We start from the raw sequence: 19,720 nt of genomic DNA, 5'->3' as shown, positions 1-19,720 counted from the left end.
ATGATGTGAGTGGTGTATTGAAGTCTCCAACTATTATTGTAGAGGTGTCTGTTTCTCCCTGCACTTTTGTCAGTGTTTGCCTCCTATATTTTGGGGCACCTGGTTAGGTGCATAGATATTTGTGACTGCTATTTCTTCCTAGTAGATTGTCCTTTTATTAATATATAATGGCCTTCTGCATCTCTTATAACTTTTTTTGCATTTATAGTCTTTTTTTCCCTGATATTAGCATAGCTGCCCTTGTTCTTTTTTGTTTACTTTTTGCATGGAATATATTTTCCAACCTTTCGCTTTTAGTTGATTTGTATCCCTCTAAGGTGAGTCTCTTGTAGACAGCACATGAATGGCTTTTTTTTTTTTTAATCCATTCTGTCGTCTTTATCTTTTGATTGGGGAGTGTAATCCATTCTCATTCAATGATATTACTGTGAATGCATTATTTACTTCCACCATTTTATTTTTTGGTTTTCATATGTTATACCTCATTTTTGTCTGTCTTTTTACTCTTTTGGTTTCCTTTCTGATAATGTTGCCTTCTAAACTTTCCTCTAAGCCTCCCTCTTTTCCTTCAGGCTATAAGGCTCCCTTTAATGCTTACTGCAAAACCATTTTCTTTTTTATGAATTCTCTTAGTTTCTGGGTTTTTTTGTGTGTGAATATTTTAAACTCACCTTTATATTTGAAGGACAATTTTGCTGGGTAAAGAATTCTTGGCTGGCAATTTTTCTCTTTCATTATCCTAATTATATCATACCACTGTCTTCTCACCTCCATGGTTTCTGAAGAGAAATCCACACGAATCTTACTGGGCATCCCTTGTATATGATGGTTTGCTTCTCCTTTGCTGCTCTCAGAATTTTCTCTTTATCTTTGGTGTTTGACATTCTGAGTAGTAAGTGTCTTGGAATAAGTCTTTTCATATTTTTTTGATTGGGGTATACTGTGCTTCTTGGACATGCAAATTCATTTCTTTCATGAGAGCTGGGAAATTTTCAGCCATTATTTCCTCCAATATTCTTTCTGCCCCTTTTCACTTCTCTTCTTCTGAAACTCCCATGACATGTATCTTTCTGTGCGTCTTGTTATCATTCAAATCCCTGAGCCCCTGCTCAATTTTTTCCATCCTTTTTCTCTATGTTCTCTCTCTCTTCAGTTATTTTCAGCTCTTCTGTCTTTTGTTTCACTTATTCTTTCTTCTGTCATTTTGAGTCTGCTGTTGTATGCCTCTAATGTGTTTTTTTTAATCTACCTGTTGTGTTTCATTCCCATGGGCTCTGTTACTTTCTTATTTTTTCTTTTTTCTTTTCTGTGTCCATCTGCTGTGTGTTCTTCTGTGTCTGCATTTTTATTTTTTATTTATTTCCCTCCCATCTTGCAGCTTGCTTGTTGTCTACTCTCTGTGTCCATTCGCTGCACACTCTTCTGTGTTTTTTACATGTCTCCCTTTTTGTTGCGGCACCTTGCTGAGTTGGCTCTCCACAGTGCCTGTGGGCCAGGCGGCTCTCTGCAGTGTGCAGGCGAGCCTGCCTTCACAAGATGCCCCAGAATGCGAACCCAGGGCCTCCCATATAGTAGATGGGAGCCCAACTGATTGAGCCACAGCTGTTTCCCATCTGTTATTTTTCTGTTCAGGTTTTCAAATTCTTTGTGCTCATCCGGTGTCCTCAATGTCTTTTATATCTTTAGCCATTTTATCTTTCAACTTATTGATCTGATTTAGGAGATTTGTATAAATCTTTTGATTAGTCATCTGAAATCCTGTTTCTCATCTGGGGTTTTGATACAGTCTTTTGCTTGGGCTATATCTTCCATTTTCTTAGTGTGGCTTGTAATTTTTTGCTAATGTCTAGGCCTCTAATTATGATGGTGAGTTTACGCTGATGCTAAATTTCTTTCTCTTTCATATGGATTTAGTTATGGGAGGCTGTGTATTATGGTCATTCTTTTTTCCTTGGTTCAACCTGCTCTAGCCCTTTAGGATTATCCCTGTTTAGTTGCTTAAATCTGGACCATGGACCCTGTAATAGGTTACAGACCTGCTTCCAAGGGCCTTGGGGAAAGAGGCTGTAAAGGCTGAAAAAAGCCACTCATTTATTTATGTTTTTTCTTCCCTTCCCTCTCCCCTCCTCCACCCTGCTGTATTTGCTGTCTCTGTCTATTCGCTGTGTGAGCTTCTATATCTATTTCTCATTTTGTCTTCTCTTCTCATCTTTCTCCTTTGGGATTCAGAGGGATTCGATCCTGGGGACCTCTGATGTGTAGAGAGGTTCCCTGTCAGTCTTGCCACCTCAGTTCCTGGTCTCTGCTGAGCTTCACCTTGACTCTCCCCTTCATCTCTCTTTTGTTGTGTCATCATCTTGCTGTATGACTCACTTGCACAGACAGTGGCTCACCGCACAGGCACTGGGCCTGCTGCATGGGCACTCGGCTCACCTTGAGGGCACTCAGCTCGTCACATGGGCACTTGCATGGGCACTTGGCTCATTATGTGGGCACTGGCTTGCCACACAGGCACTGACTCACCACATGGACACTCACGTGGGCACTCGGCTCACTGTGCAGGTACTCGGCTTGCCATGTGGGCACTTGGCTTGCTATGCCACACTAGTGTGGGCACTCGGCTTGCTGCATGGGCACCCACATGGGCACTCGGCTTACCGCGCAGGTACTTGGCTCACCACATTGACACTTGGCTCACCGTGCAGGCACTCAGCTCACCACGCAGGCACTGGCATGCCATGCAGTCATGCTTTCTCTCTTTTTCACCAGGAGGCCCCAGAGATTGAACCCAGGTCCTCCCATATGATAGGCGGGGGCCTTGTCACGTAAGCCACATCTGCTTGTCTTTATTCACTTTTAATTTCCTTGAATGCACTTCCTTGGCCTGCCAGTAGATGGCGGTCTTTGGCAGCCCATTCAGTTTCAAACTCTTTTTTTTTTTTTTAATATTTATTTATTTTTTTTAATTACATTAAAAAAAATATATGAGGTCCCATTCAACCCCACCGCCCCCGCCCCCCACTCCCCCCACAGCAACACTCTCTCCCATCATCTTGATACATCCATTGCACCTGGTAAGTTCATCTCTGAGCATCACTGCACCCCATAGTCAATGGTCCACATCATAGCCCAGACTCTCTCACGTTGCATCCAGTGGGCCCTGGGGGGATCTACAGTGTCCCGTAATTGTCCGTGAAGCACTATCCAGGACAACTCCACGTCCCGAAAACGCCTCCACATCTCATCTCTTCCTCCCGTTCCCCACACCCAGCAGCCCCCATGGCTACCGTTCCCACACCCATTCCACATTTTCTCTGTGGACATTGGATTGGTTGTGTCCATTGCACACCTATGTCAAGTGAGGGCTTAGATTCCACATGGGTACTGGATGCACTCTTCCCGCTTCTAGTTGTAGACACTCTAGGCTCCATGTTGTGGTGGTTGACCTTCTTCAACTCCATGTTAGGTGAGTGGAGTAAGTCCAATAAGTCAAAGTGTAGGAGCTGAAGTCTGTTGAGGCTCTGGGCCTGGGTGTCATATTATCAGTCCAGAGATTCAAATCCCCTACATATATCTTAAACCCAGCACCAACTACAATTCCAATAAAGTAGCATGCAAGTCTTGTGAAAAGAGATCCCCTCTGAGTCCATTTCCATCACGCAGAAACACCAGCTCCAAAGAAGGGCCATCTGTCATGGCAGTGAACCCCTTCTGCCATGACCATAGAACCCGTGGGTCTCTTTATCCCTCAAAAGAACCAATACCTGGGGTTGTATATACCTTATCTGTCTCTTAGACTCTGTTCAGTTGTACATAGGGCTATTCCTTCTGACAACCTCCAGACTCTTTTTTAGAGACTCACAGCCTTATAATCTCATTTCTCCTTTCCATTTCCCCCTTACATTAGGTCAAACCGCTTCCCGAAGTCATGTTATTATATGTAGACAGGTATATTCTGCTGTTCTGCATTGAATCTTTAATTCAAGGTCATTTTCTAGTTGCTTCTTCAGCTGGTATGTGGTAGTGATCCCTCGGTGCCAGGGAGGCTCATCCCCGGGTGTCGTGTCCCACGCTGGGGGGAATGCATCACATCTACACGCTGAGTTTGGCTGTGAGAGTGGCCACATTTGAGTAACATGAAGGCTGTCAGGAGGAAACCCCCAGGCACAATGCTACTCTAGGCCTTGTTCTTATTGCAGGTGCATAGGCTCAAAAGTGTAGCCATTAGTATCAAGAGCCCACTGTTGGGCTCTCCTTCCTTCCTGGTTCTTGCCGTTGCACCTGGAGTTTTGCCGCTGCTCTCCCAGGGCCCACAACAGTGACCCCCCGGCCAGGAGCCCAGTACCCCCCCAGCTGTTGTTTTTAATTGTTTCCACTATGAGTATATATAGACATTACCATATACCCTGGGCATATGCCCTGTATAACTCCCTGTCAACCATATATATCCTGTCAATAACATCCCATATCAGTATTCCTCCGCTGACATTGTTGAACCACTCTGTGATCCAAAACTTCCCGTAAAGTGAATCCCAACATAATGTCAGCTTCAGAAGAGTCTTAGATCATCAAAATTAATATATACAATATATAGTATTTCCCCAGATCCACCATAAAACCTTTTCCCTTCCACAGCAATAATCTTTTAGCTTATTCATATCATATTTCCTGAAACTGATGTACAGATTCCGAAACTATAGTTTTCAAACAAGGTAACATTTGTGCTTACTATGTGGTCCATACTTTAGGTTGTACAGTTTTCTAAATTTTTTAGTTATCCTATGTTTTGTCTTATGGTTTTCATTATTAGTCTGTCGTCCCCTATATGTTTTTGGTGTAATATTAGCTGTTTTATATTCATCCTCGTGTACTCTCACATAACTCCTCTTTTGCCCCCTTATTTACCTTTGTTCCATCCATTGCACGTCCATTTTCCCCTCCCCTTAGGGCCCACAACGCCTGCCAATCTAATGCCCTGGGAGTTTCAAACTCTTTGTCAGAATGTGTTGGCTGCAACACTGCCAACTATGGGAGAGAATGCTGCCACAGGCTTTTCAGAGCCTTGCAAATCAAACTTTCTCAGAAGCAGTTCTCCAACCTTTGCCAGCAGCCCTCTCCCTTTTTAAAAACATTTATTTTATTTCTGCTCCCCCCTTGCAGCTTGCTTGCTGTCTGCTCTCTGGGTCCATTTGCTGTGGGCTCTTCTGTGCTCTCGCTTGTCTCCCTTCTTTTTGTTGTGTCACCTTGCTGAGTCGGCTCTCCATGGCATCTGCGGGACGGGAAGCGCTCCACAGCATGTGGGTGAGCCTGCCTCCACAAGGAGGCCCTGGGACGCAAACTGAGGGCCTCCCATATAGTAGGCGGGAGCTCATCTGATTGAGCCACAGCTGCTTCCTAGCCCACTCCCTTTTTCCAGGTAGGAAATAATTCCACTTCCTTCTGCATCCTGAACAACCAGTTCTGTTCATTTGTGAGAGTGTTGGTGAGAGTTGGATTTCTTTCATCCCCTCCTGGCTTCCAGGGCAAACAATGGCACAGCCTGGAAACGGTATGTGGGACACAGCAAACCAAATTTTGTTGGCCAAAAGCTGAATCAGCCTTGGGCTCCATTCCTCTCTTTCCTTTTTCCTGGGGAGGTGGACCCCTCCAGCCCCCTCAGACCATAGCCACTGGCCAGAGGCTAGAGAAATTCGAAGCTCTTTGCTTCAAGGGGTTGGGGATGGGAGCTGTCAGCTGCAGCTTTTACTCACAGAGTTTTCCTGCTGAGATGTTTTTCCTTTGTGCCTCTCTCATCTGGTTGTTGTCCAGCCCTTTCTTGGTGGCCTAAACCCTAAAACATTTTTTTCAGGCCATTTCTGCCTGTCCTCTGGCTATTTTTCTGGCACAGAAGTGAGTCCTGTGTCTCTTTAATTCTTTATCATCCTGGAAGTCCTCTAAACCTTTTAAATTTTGAGGAAGTCCAGTTTATCTAATTTTTATTCTGTTGTTTGTGCTTTTGAAGTCCTATCTAATAATCCATTGCCTAATTCAAGATCCTGAAGATTTTACCCTATGATGTCTTTTAAGAGATTTATGATTTTAGCTCATTTTCAGTTAGTTTTTATTTAGAGTGTGAAGAAGGAGTCCACTTTCATTCCTTTGCATGCAAATATCTAGTTTTCACAGCACTTTCCCTGTGAGTGGACTTGGCACCCTTGTTGAAAATCATTTGGCTGAAGATGTGAAGGTTTGTCTCTGGACTCCCAATTCTATTGTGTTTGTCTGTATATCTGTTCTTATACTAGTACCACTCTGTTTTGTTTTTCCTTTTTTAAATTTCTTTTTCTTTTTCTTTCTTTTTTACTTTTACCACCATGTTTTGAATACTGTATCTTTGTAATAAATTTTGAAGACAGGACATGTGAGTCCTCCAACTTTTTGAAGGTTAAAACTTGCAGTCTTTCACTATTGAGTATAATGTTAGCTGTGGGTTTGTTGTGTGTGTCCTATATCATGTTGAGGAAATTCTCTTCTATGTCTAGTTTTTATTAAGAAAGGATGCTGGGATGCCTTTTCTACATCAATTAAAATTATCATGTGTGTTTTTTCTTCATGAAATAAAGTATATTTTAAAATGAAGTGTTGAAAACTATTTTTTGTAAACCAAGTAGGGATGAAGTGTATAACCATTACCTAATGCTTTCTTTATTTTTTCTGAGAAGTATTTAAGTAAATAATTCTAATTTCAGAAAACTAAAACGCCTTCTTTGCATATAAAGGTCAAAGAAAGAAGTTAATCTGTTTAATGGTAGAAGAATCAAAGGCTAATAATTATTGCATGAAAACTGAATGAGCAAATCACACCAATAAAATCATACTTTTCTTCCTTTTTTTTTTTTTTAAGGCAAAAGCAACAACAATCAAAGAAGCCCTAGCCAGATGGGTGAGTATATGAGTTTTTCACTTTTTTATGAAACAATACAAGGAGAATTTTGGGGTGGTTATTTAAATCTGACCATGCAACATAAGGGATCTGTGTGGTATTGGAACTATTCAGGTTTTGCCTGGGTAGTGCATACATAAACCTACTCAGGTGATAAATTGTATATAAATTAATACACATGCATATATACATACAAACACACACATACACAAATGACTGCAGGAACATTGGGAAAATCTGATTAAGTTTGGTGGATTATATGAATGTCAAAATCCTGATTGTGATTTTATACTACAGTTTTGTAAAATATTACCATTTTAGTTTCCTAGCTACTAAAACAAATACCATACTTTTACCAGAACTGTAGTTGGTGCTGGGGTTTAATATATAGCCAGGGGATCTGAATCTCTGGACTGACCATGTGATAGCCAGGCCCTGAGCCTCAACTGACTTCAGCTCCTACATTCTGGTTTATTGGACTTACCCCAGTCAGTTAACATGGAGTTGAAGAAGGTCAACCACCACGACAGGGAGCCAAGAGTGCCTACAACTGAAAGCAGGAGGATTGCATCCGGCATCCATGTGGAATCTAAGGCCCCTCTTGATATAGATGTGGAGTGGACACAACCATTCCAAGGCCCACAGGATGGAGGAATAGAATATGGATTAGAGTGGACTTACTGATATTCTGTCCATGAACTATTGTGATTAGTAATTGAAGAAAATGTGGCATTGGTGTGGAGAAAGTGGTCATGGTGGTTGCTGGGTGTGGGGAATGGGAGGAAGAGATGAGATGTGGGGGCTTTTTCAGGACTTGGAGTTGTGCTGGGTGATGCTGCAGGGACAGTTACCAGACACTGTATGTCCTCCCATGGCCCACTGGACGGAACATGGAAGAGTGTGGGCTATGATGTGAACCATTGACCATGAGGTGCAGCAGTGCTCAGAGATGTATTCACCAAATGCAATGAATGTCTCATGATGATGGTTGCTATGGGGGGAGGAGTGGGGTGAGGGGGGTGGGGGGTATATGGGGACTTCATATTTTTTTAATGTAATATTAAAAAAATAAATAAAGACAAAAAATAAAAAATAAAACAGATACCATGCAGTGGTTTAGCTTAACAACAGGAATTTTTTTTAAGATTTATTTTTATTTATTTCTCTCCCCATCCTCTCCCCTGCCCCCCGCCCCCAGTTGTCTGCTCTCTCTGTCCATTCACTGTGTATTCTTCTGTGTCTGCTTCTATTCTTGTTAGAGTGGTACCAGGAATCTGTGTCTCTTTTTGTTGTGTCATCTTGCTGCGTCAGCTCTCCATGTATGCAGCACCACTCCTGGGCAGGCTAAACTTTCTTTCGCGCTGGGTGGCTCTTCTTACAGGGCGCTCTCCTTGCACGTGGGGCTCCCCTACACAGGGGGCACCCCTTTGTGGCACAGCACTCCTTGCACACATCAGCACTGCACATGGGCCAGCTCCACAAGGGTCAAGGAGGCCCTGGGTTTGAACCATGAACCTCCCGTGTGGTAGGTGGATGCTATATCCATTGAGCCAAGTCCGCTTCCTGACAACAGGAGTTTATTGGCTCACGGTTGCAGAGCCTAGAAGGTTAGCTTCTTCCTGGTGTTGGTATCCATATTAGTCAGCCAAAGGGGTGCTGATGCAAGTACCAGGACTCTGTTGGCTTCTATAAAGGGTGTTTATTTGGGGTAGAAGCTCACAGTCATAAGGCCCCAAAGAGTCTAACTCAGGGTATCATAAGAGGTGCTTTCTCACCCAAAATCTGTTGCCACATGTTGACGCAAGATGATGGGTGACATCTGTGAGGGTTCAGCTGCCCTTCTTCCTCTTAGGGCTCCATGATCCCAGCTTCTTCCAATCTCACCTGTAGGCTGGCACAAGGCTCATCTGTCTCCCCAAGGCTCATTTCTTTCTGGGTTCAGCTGCTCTCCTCTCTTCACAAGGTCAGGTATAGACTATAAGGTTCATCTCTCCTCCTGGGTCTACAGGATCCTCTATGTATCTTCTCCGTGTATCTACTTCTCTGCATTCTTGATTGAGGGTCCATTTATATAGCCTACCAAGGGAGGGGGCAGGAACTCAACCCTGCATGCCCTAATCTTAACATAATTTAATCAAAGTCATCTCAGCTGAATCTAATACAATCAAAGGATTATCATGCCCAGAGGAGCAGACCAGTTTACAAACATAATCAGTATCTTTTTTGGAATTCATGAATAATATCAAACTGCTATAGTATCTTATGGCTGGCCAGCAATCTTTGGGGTGCCTTGGTTTTTCCATCACATAGCAATGCACATGGCAGTGTCTTTTCATTTCTCTTCTGGATTCCCTTGACTTCCAGCTACTAGCTACTCCCTGTGGCCTCTCTCTATTTATGACTTTCACTCTGCTTATAAAGAACTCAAGTAATCTGGCTTACAATCCAGCCTGATTAAGTTGCACCACACCCTAACTGAAGGAACATCCTGAAGAGATCTTATTTTACAGTGGGTCCACACCCCCTGAAATGTGGATCAATATGAAGAACATGTCCAAACTGGGGTACATAGTTCAAGCAAGTGGGTGAAGTGCACAATGGACTTCTCTGTATTATTTCTTACAACTGCATATGAGCCTTCAATTATGGAAATAAAATTTTTTATTAAATAACCTGACCACTGGAAAATTGAAATATAGAAAGGATGATTCATCTAGTACTGTAAAATGACTGTCATCTCCATGTTACAGTTCATTTTCAACTTTATCATCATTAAACTACATGTCACTTTCAGGTAATAAGAGTGTGTATGTTGTGAATTATCTAGGCCTTAGATGGATGATGGTTTTTATGTAGTCCAGCATAAATCATGCATAGACAAATGAAAAAAAAAACAAATAAAAATTAAATAGAGTAATATTAGAAAGGAAACCACATTATTAAAAAGATGCATGAAATATAAACTCCAAATATCTTGAATATTATAACATTCTATAATTTAAAGTTTGAATGCTTATTATTCAGCACAATTCAAATAATTTCTATAGAATATAGAAATGGCCTCTCAATTTCTATGACCAGTTATAATTAATTTGTCTAAGTTATTAGTAGGTTTTTTATCATAACTGTGTAATTTTTGTTTTTGTAGATAGGCTTTGAATAAAAACTTTTTCTGGATACTTGCTGTCTAGGGAAAATAGAGAAAAATGGATAAAATAATGAAATATCTTAATTCTTGTTTTAGTGCTTATGAATTTCTAGTTTAATTGCATTTTTAATACTTTTTATTGTACCATTTTAAAAAAATTGTATATTTTAAAGTACACAATTCAGTCGTGTTTAGTACATTCACAATTCTGTTCAACTTCCACCTCTGTTAGTTCCAAAACATTTTCAACACCCCAAAGAAAGCCTCTTATCCATAAAGCAGTGAGTCCACATTCTTCCCTCCTCCCCAGTACCTGTAACTATCAGTTTGCTTTCTGTCTCTCTGGATTTACCTATCGTAGTTATTTCATATAAATGGTATCATGTAATATATAGGCTTTAGATCCAGTCTATTTCACTTAGCATAATGTTTTTGAGGTTCATTCAAGTTGTAGTATGTATCAGTACTTTATTACTCAATATGACTGAATAATATTCTAATGTATGTATATACCACATTTTGTCCATTTTGTATTGATGAATCTAATTGCATTTTTAAAATTCCTTTCTTTTTGGTTCAATATTTAAAGAAAAATTTGTTTTATTAAAGAAAAAATAGGGAGGACACTCAATATTAGATTCAATTTTCCTTGAATTAGATTTAAGGATTGTAATTTATTTACTTATAATAATGAATGGTTGTTTATTTGTTTGGCTTACAGGTAGTATTTCTAGATTACAGGGATCATAAATCTTTGATTTTAAGATTATTTGGGGACATCAATCTCTTTCACTGATTAACCAAACGTTTATTAAAGGTCTACAAGATGTCAGTTCCCCCTGTCCAACCTATATATTAGGACACACAAAAATAAGCACTAAATGGATATATATTAGATCTGTCTTTCATTGACTGTGTATTTTTTGTTATAATGCGTTGTGATGTGATTTTTTAAAATGAATCTTTTTTGTGTCTTACACTGTACTAGGTTATGGAAAGTGTAGGAATACAAAAGTAATGGCCCCTGAGCTTGAGAAGCTTCCAGTTTTTTGTAGAGATAGAATTAAAGGTATTAAGGTACTTAGAAGGGAAGCGGATGTGGCTCAAACATAAGGCGTCTGCCTACCAAGTGGAGAACCGGGTTCGATCCCTGGGACCTCCTGGTGAAAAAGAAGAAGAGCCAGTGCCCACACATTGAGCCGAGTGCCCATGTGGTGAGCCAAGTACCCATGCGAGTGCCCACACGGTGAGCCAGTGCCTGTGCAAGTGAGTCACACAGCAAGATGATGACACAACAAAAGAGAGACTAAGGAGAGAGTTAAGGTGAAGCACAGCAAAGAACTGAGGTGGCACAATTGACAGGGAACCTCTCTTCACATCAGAGGTCCCCAGGATTAAATCCCTCTGAATCCTAAATGAGAAAGTAGAGAGGACCAAAAGAGAAACAGATACAGAAGATCACACAGTGAATGGACACTGACAGCAAAAACAGCAGGGCAGGGGCGGGAAGGGGAAAAATAAATAAATCTTTAATAAAAAAGGTACGTAGAAAATATAATTAGGCAGTATATATTGGTAATTAAATTATTAGGCAGCATATACTGATAAATTAAAAGTGTGCTTAATATCCAAATTAAACTCTGAGGTAGATAGAATTTAGCAGTAAGTTGGAACAAATAGTTTTTTCCTTAGATGTCTTGTAAGAGAGAAAGTCTTCCAAAATTCTTGAGCTTTTAGGTTTCTAGCTCAGGTTGAGCTATGTATGTAAAATGGAAGAGAAGATGTAAAAGAAAACAGTTGATATTACAGACCTGAACTAAAATTAAGAAAAGTATGTTAACGACATACCAAATTTTATGGGATGTACTAAAGGTAGTACTGAGAGGGAAATTTATAGCTCTAAATGTTTACTTTAAAAAAGAGGAAAAATCTTAAAGACCTAATCTCACAACTGGAGGACCTAGAAAAAGAAGGGCACACTAAACCCAAAGTGAGCAGCAGCAAGGAAATAACCAAGGGTGGACAGAAAAGAAATAGAGAATAAAAAAACAGAGAAAATCAACCAAACCAAAATTTGGTTCTTTGAGATCAGTAAAATTGACAAACCCTTAGCTAGACCGACAAAGAAAAAAGAGAGGACTTAAATAAAATAAAATCACATGAAAGGGGGGATATTACTGCCGACCCCAGAAATAAAAAGGATTATAAGAGGATACCATGAACAACTGTACACCAACAAATTAGATAACCCAGATGAAATGGACAGATTCCTGAAACACAGAAACTACGTACATTAACTCTCAACAGACCAGTAAAAAGTAGAGATTGAATCAGTCATGGAAAACCTCCCAACAAAGAAAAGCCCAGAGCAGGTTGCTTTACAGGAGAATTTTATCAAACATTCTAAGGAGAATTAACACCAGTTCTGGGAAACGGACTTGGCACAGTGGTTAGGGCGTCCGTCTACCACATGGGAGGTCCGCGGTTCAAACCCCGGGCCTCCTTGACCCGTGTGGAGCTGGCCCATGCGCAGTGCTGATGTGCACAAGGAGTGCTGTGCCACGCAGGGGTGTCCCCTGCATAGGGGAGCCCCATGTGCAAGGAGTGCACCCCATAGGGAGAGCCGCCCAGAGCGAAGGAAAGTGCAGCCTGCCCAGGAGTGGCGCCGCCCACACTTCCCGTGCCGCTGACAACAGAAGTGGACAAAGAAACAAGATGCAGCAAATAGACACAGAGAACAGACAACCGGGGGGGGGGGGGGGGAATTAAATAAATAAATCTTTAAAAAAAAAACAAAACAAAACACAGTTCTGTTCAAATGTGTTCAAAAAGTTGAAGAAGAGGAAATAGTACCCAACTCATTCTATGAGGACATCATCCTAATACCAAAGCCAGATAAAGAAGCCTCAAGAAAAGAAAATTACAGACCAATATCCCTTATGAATATAGATGCAAAAGTACTGAACAAAATACTAGCAAACCTAATCCAACAGCAGATTACAAGAATTATGTACTATGATCAAGTGAGATTTATCCCAGCTATACAAGGGTGGTTCAACATCAGAAAATCAATTAATGAAATATAACCCATTAACTGAATGAAGGAGGAAAAGTCCCATGATCGTCTCAATTGATACAGAAAAGGCATTTGACAAAATCCAGCACCATTTCTTGACAAAAACATTGAGAAAACTCGGAATATAAGGAAACTTTCTCAACATGATAAAAGGCATATATGAAAACCCTACACAGCTAACATCATACTCATTGATGAAAAAATGAGACCTTTCCCTCTAAAATCAGGAACAATACAAGGATGCCCAATGTCACCACTGTTGTTCAACATTGTACTGGAAGTTCTTGCCAAAGAAGTTAGACAAGAAAAAGAATAAAAGGCATCCAATTGGAAAGGAAAAAGTAAAACTTTCCCTATTTGTAGATGATATGATCCTATATGTATAAAGTTCCCAAAAAGTCTACAGCAAAGCTACTAGAGCTAATAAAGGAATTCAGCAACATGGTAGGATATAAGATCAGCATGCAGAAACCAGTAATGTAAGATATAAGTAATAGGAAAGTATATGGGAACTCTGTATTTTATGTAAACCTACATAAACCTGGAAATGTACAGGTAAACCTACAACTTCTCCAATTAAAAAAAAAACAAAAAAAACCACAAAAGTCAGTAATGTTTCTATACACTAGTAATGAACAATCAATAGGAAAGTAAGAAAAAAAAATTCTATTATTTTAATTCCTAGAATCAAATATCTAGGAATAAACCTAACCAAGTATGTAAAGGATTGTACATAGAAAACTACAAAACACTGCTAAAAGAAATTAAAGAAGACCTAAATAAATGGAAGGACTTACAGATTCAACACAATTCTAATCGAAATTCAAACAGCCTTCATTGCAGAAATGGAAAAGACAATCATCAAATTTATATGAAAGAATAAGAGGCCCAAACAGCTAAAAACACCTTTAAGAAGAAGAATAGGGTTAGAAGACTCATACTTCCAGTTTTAAAACTTTCTATGAAGCTACAGTGGTCAAAATAGCATGGTATCGGCACAAGGACAGACTTATAAACCAATGGAATCAAACCGAGAGTTCAGAAATAGACCCTGACATCTATGATCAATTGATTTTTTTAAAATTTAAAAATCATAAACCATAAGTGTATAGTAATAGTTGTGAACATATACATAAAAATAAGTGTTTAGTAATAGTTGTGAACTTACAAAACACATAACATCATACAGTGTTCTCATACCTCACCCTACCACCAATACCTTGCATTGTTGTGAAACATTATTAACTAGTGATGAAAGAGCATTCTCAAAATATTACTACTACCAAAGTATCTTACAGTTGATGTATTTTCCCCAAAAACACCCTATTATTACTATTATTATTATTTGTATATCATTTTTACATGAACATACTTAATACGTGTATAGTAAAAGTTGTGAACTTACAGCGCAAACTTGCATAACATCATAGAAGGGTACCATGCATCAGCCCACCACCAACACCTTGCACTGTTGTGAGACATTTGTTACATATTTGAAAGAATGTCATCAAAATCTTACCACTAACTATAATCCATATCTTACAGTTGGTGTATTTTTCCCCAACCCACCCTATTATTTTTCAAATATATTTTTATTATAGAAGTTGTGAACTTATAAAACAATCATGCACATGTGCAGAATTCCCATACAACACCCTTATCAACACACCACACCATGGTGAAACATTTGTTACAGATTCTGAGATAATATCATCAGAATAGTACCACTAACCATGGTTCATAGCATACATTTGGAACACTTTTACCATACTCTCCCAAACTAACACAGTACATATTTGGCATAGATGCATGAATATTACAGTATTGCTATTAACTCAATCCATTGGTCACTCCAATTGTATTTTTCCCATGCTTCTCCACATTCCCACCACCCGGCAGTAGTTACATACATCTGCTCTAGCTCATAAAGGACATTCTTGTATCTGGACCATCAATCACAATTCTAATCCACCTCTGGGTTTACTGTGTTATTCAGTCCCTAGATTGTTCTCTAGTTTTCTTTCAGTTGACATTTACATCCCTAGACCACCTTTTCCAACCACATACCCATTTATTTATTTATTTTATTTATTTAAGATTTATTTTTAAAATTTATTCCCCCCCCCCACAGTTGTCTGCTCTCTTTGTCCATTCACTGTGTATTCTTCTGTGACCGCTTCTATCCTTATCAGTGGCACCGGGAATCTATGTTTCCTTTTGTTGCGTCATCTTGTTGTGTCAGCTCTCCGTGTGTGCAGTGCCATTCTTGGGCAGGCTGCACTTTCTTTCGCGTTGGGCGGCTCTCCTTATGGGGTGCACTCCTTGCACATGGGGCTCCCCTACACGGGGAACACCCCTGCGTGGCACAGCACTCCTTGCACGCATCAGCACTGAGCATGGGCCAGCTCCACACAGGTCAAGGAGGCCCGGGGTTTGAACCGTGGACCTCCCATATAGTAGGCAGACACCCTATCCATTGGGCCAAGTCCACTTCCCTCACATTCCCATTTATAAACCAGCTGTTACTCACTATAATGTGTATGTTTATGTATAATATGCTACCATCAACTCTATATATTTCCACACTTTTACAGTAAAGTTAATTAAAACTTCTACATACACTAAGCATTGTTAGTCCATCTCAATCCAACACCTACCACCAGGTCTTGAAGATATTTTCCTACATTTTCTTCTAGAAGCTTTATGGTTCTTGTTTTTATATTTAGGTTTTTGATCCATTTTGAGTTAATCTTTGTATAAGATGTGATACAGGGGTCCTCTTTCTTTCCTTTGACTATGGACATCCAGTTCTCCCAGCACCATTTGTTGAATGGACTGTTCTGCCTGAGCTGTTGGTTTTGACAGGCTTTTAAAAAATCACTTGACTGTAGATAGAAAGGTGTGTTTTTGAACCGTCAGTTCAGTTCCACTAGTTTATGTGTCTGTCTTTATGCCAATACCATGCTGTTTTTCCACTGTTAATAGGTAATATGATTTAAAGTCTGGAAGTAAGAGTCCTCCAACTTTGCTATTCCTTTTTAAGATGTTTTTGGCTATTTGGGATCCTTTACATTTCCAAATAAATTTGATAATTGTGTTTTCCATTTATTTTTAAAATGCTGATGGAATTTTTATCAGGATTGCATTGAATCTATATATAAATTTGAGTAGAATGGACATCTTTTTTTTTTTTAATTTCTCTCCCCTTCCCCCCCCACCCGCCAGTTTGTCTGTTCTCTGTGTCTATTTGCTGCGTGTTCTTCTTTGTCCACTTCGGTTGTTGTCAGCGGGGCATGGGAATCTGTGTTTCTTTTTTTTTTTTTAAAGATTTATTTATTTATTTAATTCCTCCCCCTCCCCTGGTTGTCTGTTCTTGGTGTCTATTTGCTGCATCTTGTTTCTTTGTCCGCTTCTGTTGTCGTCAGCGGCACGGGAAGTGTGGACGGCGCCATTCCTGGGCAGGCTGCTCTTTCTTTTCACGCTGGGCGGCTTTCCTCACGGGTGCACTCCTTGCGCATGGGGCTCCCCCATGCGGGGGACACCCTTGCGTGGCACGGCACTCCTTGCGCGCATCAGCGCTGCGCATGGCCAGCTCCACACGCGTCAAGGAGGCCCGGGGTTTGAACCGCGGACCTCCCATATGGTAGACGGACGCCCTAACCATTGGGCCAAAGTCCGTTTCCCTCTGTGTTTCTTTTAATTGCGTCATCTTGTGTCAGCTCTCCGTGTGGGCGGCGCCATTCTTAGGCAGGCTGCACTTTCTTTTGTGCTGGGCGTCTCTCCTTATGGGGCACACTCCTTGCGCATGGGGCTCCCCTATGCGGTGGACACCCCTGCGTGACACGGCACTCCTTGCACGCATCAGCACTGCACATGGGCCAGCTCCATACGGGTCAAGGAGGCCCGGGGTTTAAACCACGGACCTCCCATGTGATAGATGGATGCCCTAACCACTGGGCCAAGTCTGCTTCCCGGAATGGACATCTTAGTGATGTTTAATCTTCCAATCCGTGAGCATGGAATGTTCTTCCAATTATTTAGGTCTTTTTTTTTTTTTAAGATTCATTTATTTATTTTATTTCTCTACCCTTCCTCCCCACCCCAGTTGTCTGTTCTCTGTGTCTATCTGCTGTGTGTTCTTCTTTGTCCACTTCTGTTGTTGTCAGCAGCACGGGAATTTGTGTTTCTTTTTGTTGCATCATCTCGTTGTGTCAGCTCTCCGTGTGTGTGGTACCATTCTTGAGCAGGCTGCACTTTCTTTCGCGCTGGGCGGTTCTCCTTACGGGGCGCACTCCTTGCGCGTGGGGCTCCCCTACACGGGGACACCCCTGCGTGGCACAGCACTCCTTGCACGCATCAACACTGCACATGGGCCAGCTGCACACGGGTCAAGGAGGCCCAGGGTTTGAACCGCAGACCTCCCGTGTGGTAGAGGGATGCCCTAACCACTGGGCCAAGTCCGCTTCCCTATTTACGTCTTTTTTGATTTAACAATTCATGATAGTTTTCTAAATACAAGTGCTTTACATCCTTGGTTAAGTTTATTCCTAAATATTTCATTCTTTTAGTCACTGTTGTAAATGGAATTTTTTTCCTGACTTCCTCCTTGTGTATTACTAGTGTCTTTTAAAGTATATTTCATCTGATGTAAGTATATATACTCCAGCTTTTTTTTTTCAATACTGTATGTATGGAATATCTTTTTCTAGCCTTTTGTTTTCAATCTATTGGTTGAGTCTAAGGTGAGTCTCTTGCAGACAGCATATAGATGGCTTATATTTTCTTTTTTTTTTTTAAATATTTATTTATTTATTTAATACCCCCCCTCCCCTGGTTGTCTGTTCTCTGTGTCTGTTTGCTGCGTCTTGTTTCTTTGTCTGCTTCTGTTGTCGTCAGCGGCACGGGAAGCGTGGGCGGCGCCATTCCTGGGCAGGCTGCACTTTCTTTCGCGCTGGGCGGCTCTCTTTAGGGGCGCACTCCTTGAGCGTGGGGCTCCCCTACGCAGGGGACACCCCTGCGTGGCAGGGTACTCCTTGCGTGCATCAGCACTGCGCACGGGCCAGCTCCACACAGGTCAAGGAGGCCCGGGGTTTGAACCGCGGACCTCCCATGTGGTAGACAGACACCCTAACCACTGGGCCAAGTCCGTTTCCCCTATATTTTCTTATGAGTTCCACCAAACTGAGTTTTTTGATTTGGGAGTTTTGTCCATTAACATTCAATGTTATTACTGTAAAGGCATTTCTTATATCACCCATTTTGACCTTTGGGATTTATCTGTCATATTTTATTTTAACTACTCTTTTGAGACTTTTATTTACTTTTACTGATATAACTTCATTTTTAGACTCTCTTCCAAGCCTCTCTCTCCTGTCTTTTCAGACTGTAGCACACCCTTCAGTATTTCCTGCAAGGCCAGTCTCTTTGTTATAAACTCTCTTACTTTCTGTTTGTCTGTGAATATTCTAAACTTGCTCTCACTTTTGAAAGGCAGTCTTGCCAAAAATAAGATTCTTGACTGGAAGTTTTTCTCAGTATCCTAAAGATGTCATACAACTGCCTTCTTGCTTCCATGGTTTATAATAAGAGATCAGCACTTAATCTTATTGGGTATCTCTTATATGTTATGCATTGCTTTTCTCTTGCTGCTCTCAGAATTCTCTCTTTGGCATTTGACATTCTGATTAGTATGTGTCTTGGAGTTGGTCTGTTTGGATTTATTCATATGGAAATACGTTATCTTCTTGGACATGGATATCTATGTCCTTCGATAGAGTTGGGAAATTCTCAACTATTTCTTCAAATATTCTTTCTGCCCCTTTTCCCTTCTCTTCTCTTTCTGGGACACCCATAACACATATGTTTGCATGTTTCTTGCTGTCATTTAGTTCCCTGAGACCTTGTTCAATTTTTTCCATACTTCATCTTTTCTTCTTTATGTTCATTTTCAGAGACTATGTCTTCAAGCTCACAATCCTTTCTTCTTCCTCCTCAAATTGGCTGTTATATGATTCCAGTGTATTTTTTAAAAAGATTTATTTATTTCTCCCACCTCCCTCCATTGTCTGCTTTCTGTGTCCATTCGCTGTGTGTTCTTCTCTGTCTGCTTGTGTTCTCATTAGTTGACTCTAGGAACCAATCCTGGGATCTTCCAGAGTGGGAGAGAGGCAATCATTCTCTTTTGCCACCTCAGCTCCTTGATCTGCTGTGTCTCTTATTCTCTTTCCTCTGTGTCTTTTTTTTTTTTTTAAGATTTATTTATTTATTTCTCTCCCTCCCCCCCCACCCCGGTTGTCTGTTCTCTGTGTCTATTTGCTGCATCTTCTTTGTCCGCTTCTGTTGTTGTCAGTGGCACAGGAATCTGTGTTTCTTTTTGTTGTGTCATCTTGTTGTGTCAGTTCTCCGTGTGTGCTGCACCATTCCCGGCAGGCTGCACTTTCTTTTGCGCTGGGTGGCTCTCCTTACAGGGCACATTCCTTGCACGTGGGGCTCCCCTATGCGGGGGACACCCCTGTGTGGCAGGGCACCCCTTTCACGCATTAGCACTGCGCATGGGCCAGCTCCACACGGGTCA

At 41.0% G+C, this 19,720-nt stretch overlaps 1 protein-coding gene across 5 annotated transcripts in view; it reads left to right on the top strand.

Annotated features, from left to right (window-relative positions):
* LOC101441550 (acyl-coenzyme A thioesterase 6) overlaps positions 1 to 19,720 on the top strand; it is a 123,466-nt gene that overhangs the window by 53,838 nt on the left and 49,908 nt on the right. For all 5 annotated transcript variants that reach the window (XM_004455113.4, XM_058293093.2, XM_058293091.2 and 2 more), the window contains exon 3: positions 6,884 to 6,922. In XM_004455113.4, coding sequence (XP_004455170.2) covers positions 6,884 to 6,922 — 39 coding nt within the window. The remainder of the gene's footprint in view (positions 1 to 6,883; positions 6,923 to 19,720) is intronic.

This window comes from Dasypus novemcinctus, chromosome 3 (assembly GCF_030445035.2).
Source record: "Dasypus novemcinctus isolate mDasNov1 chromosome 3, mDasNov1.1.hap2, whole genome shotgun sequence".
Lineage (NCBI taxonomy): Eukaryota > Metazoa > Chordata > Mammalia > Cingulata > Dasypodidae > Dasypus > Dasypus novemcinctus.
This window is presented reverse-complemented; position numbering and strand designations above follow the sequence as displayed.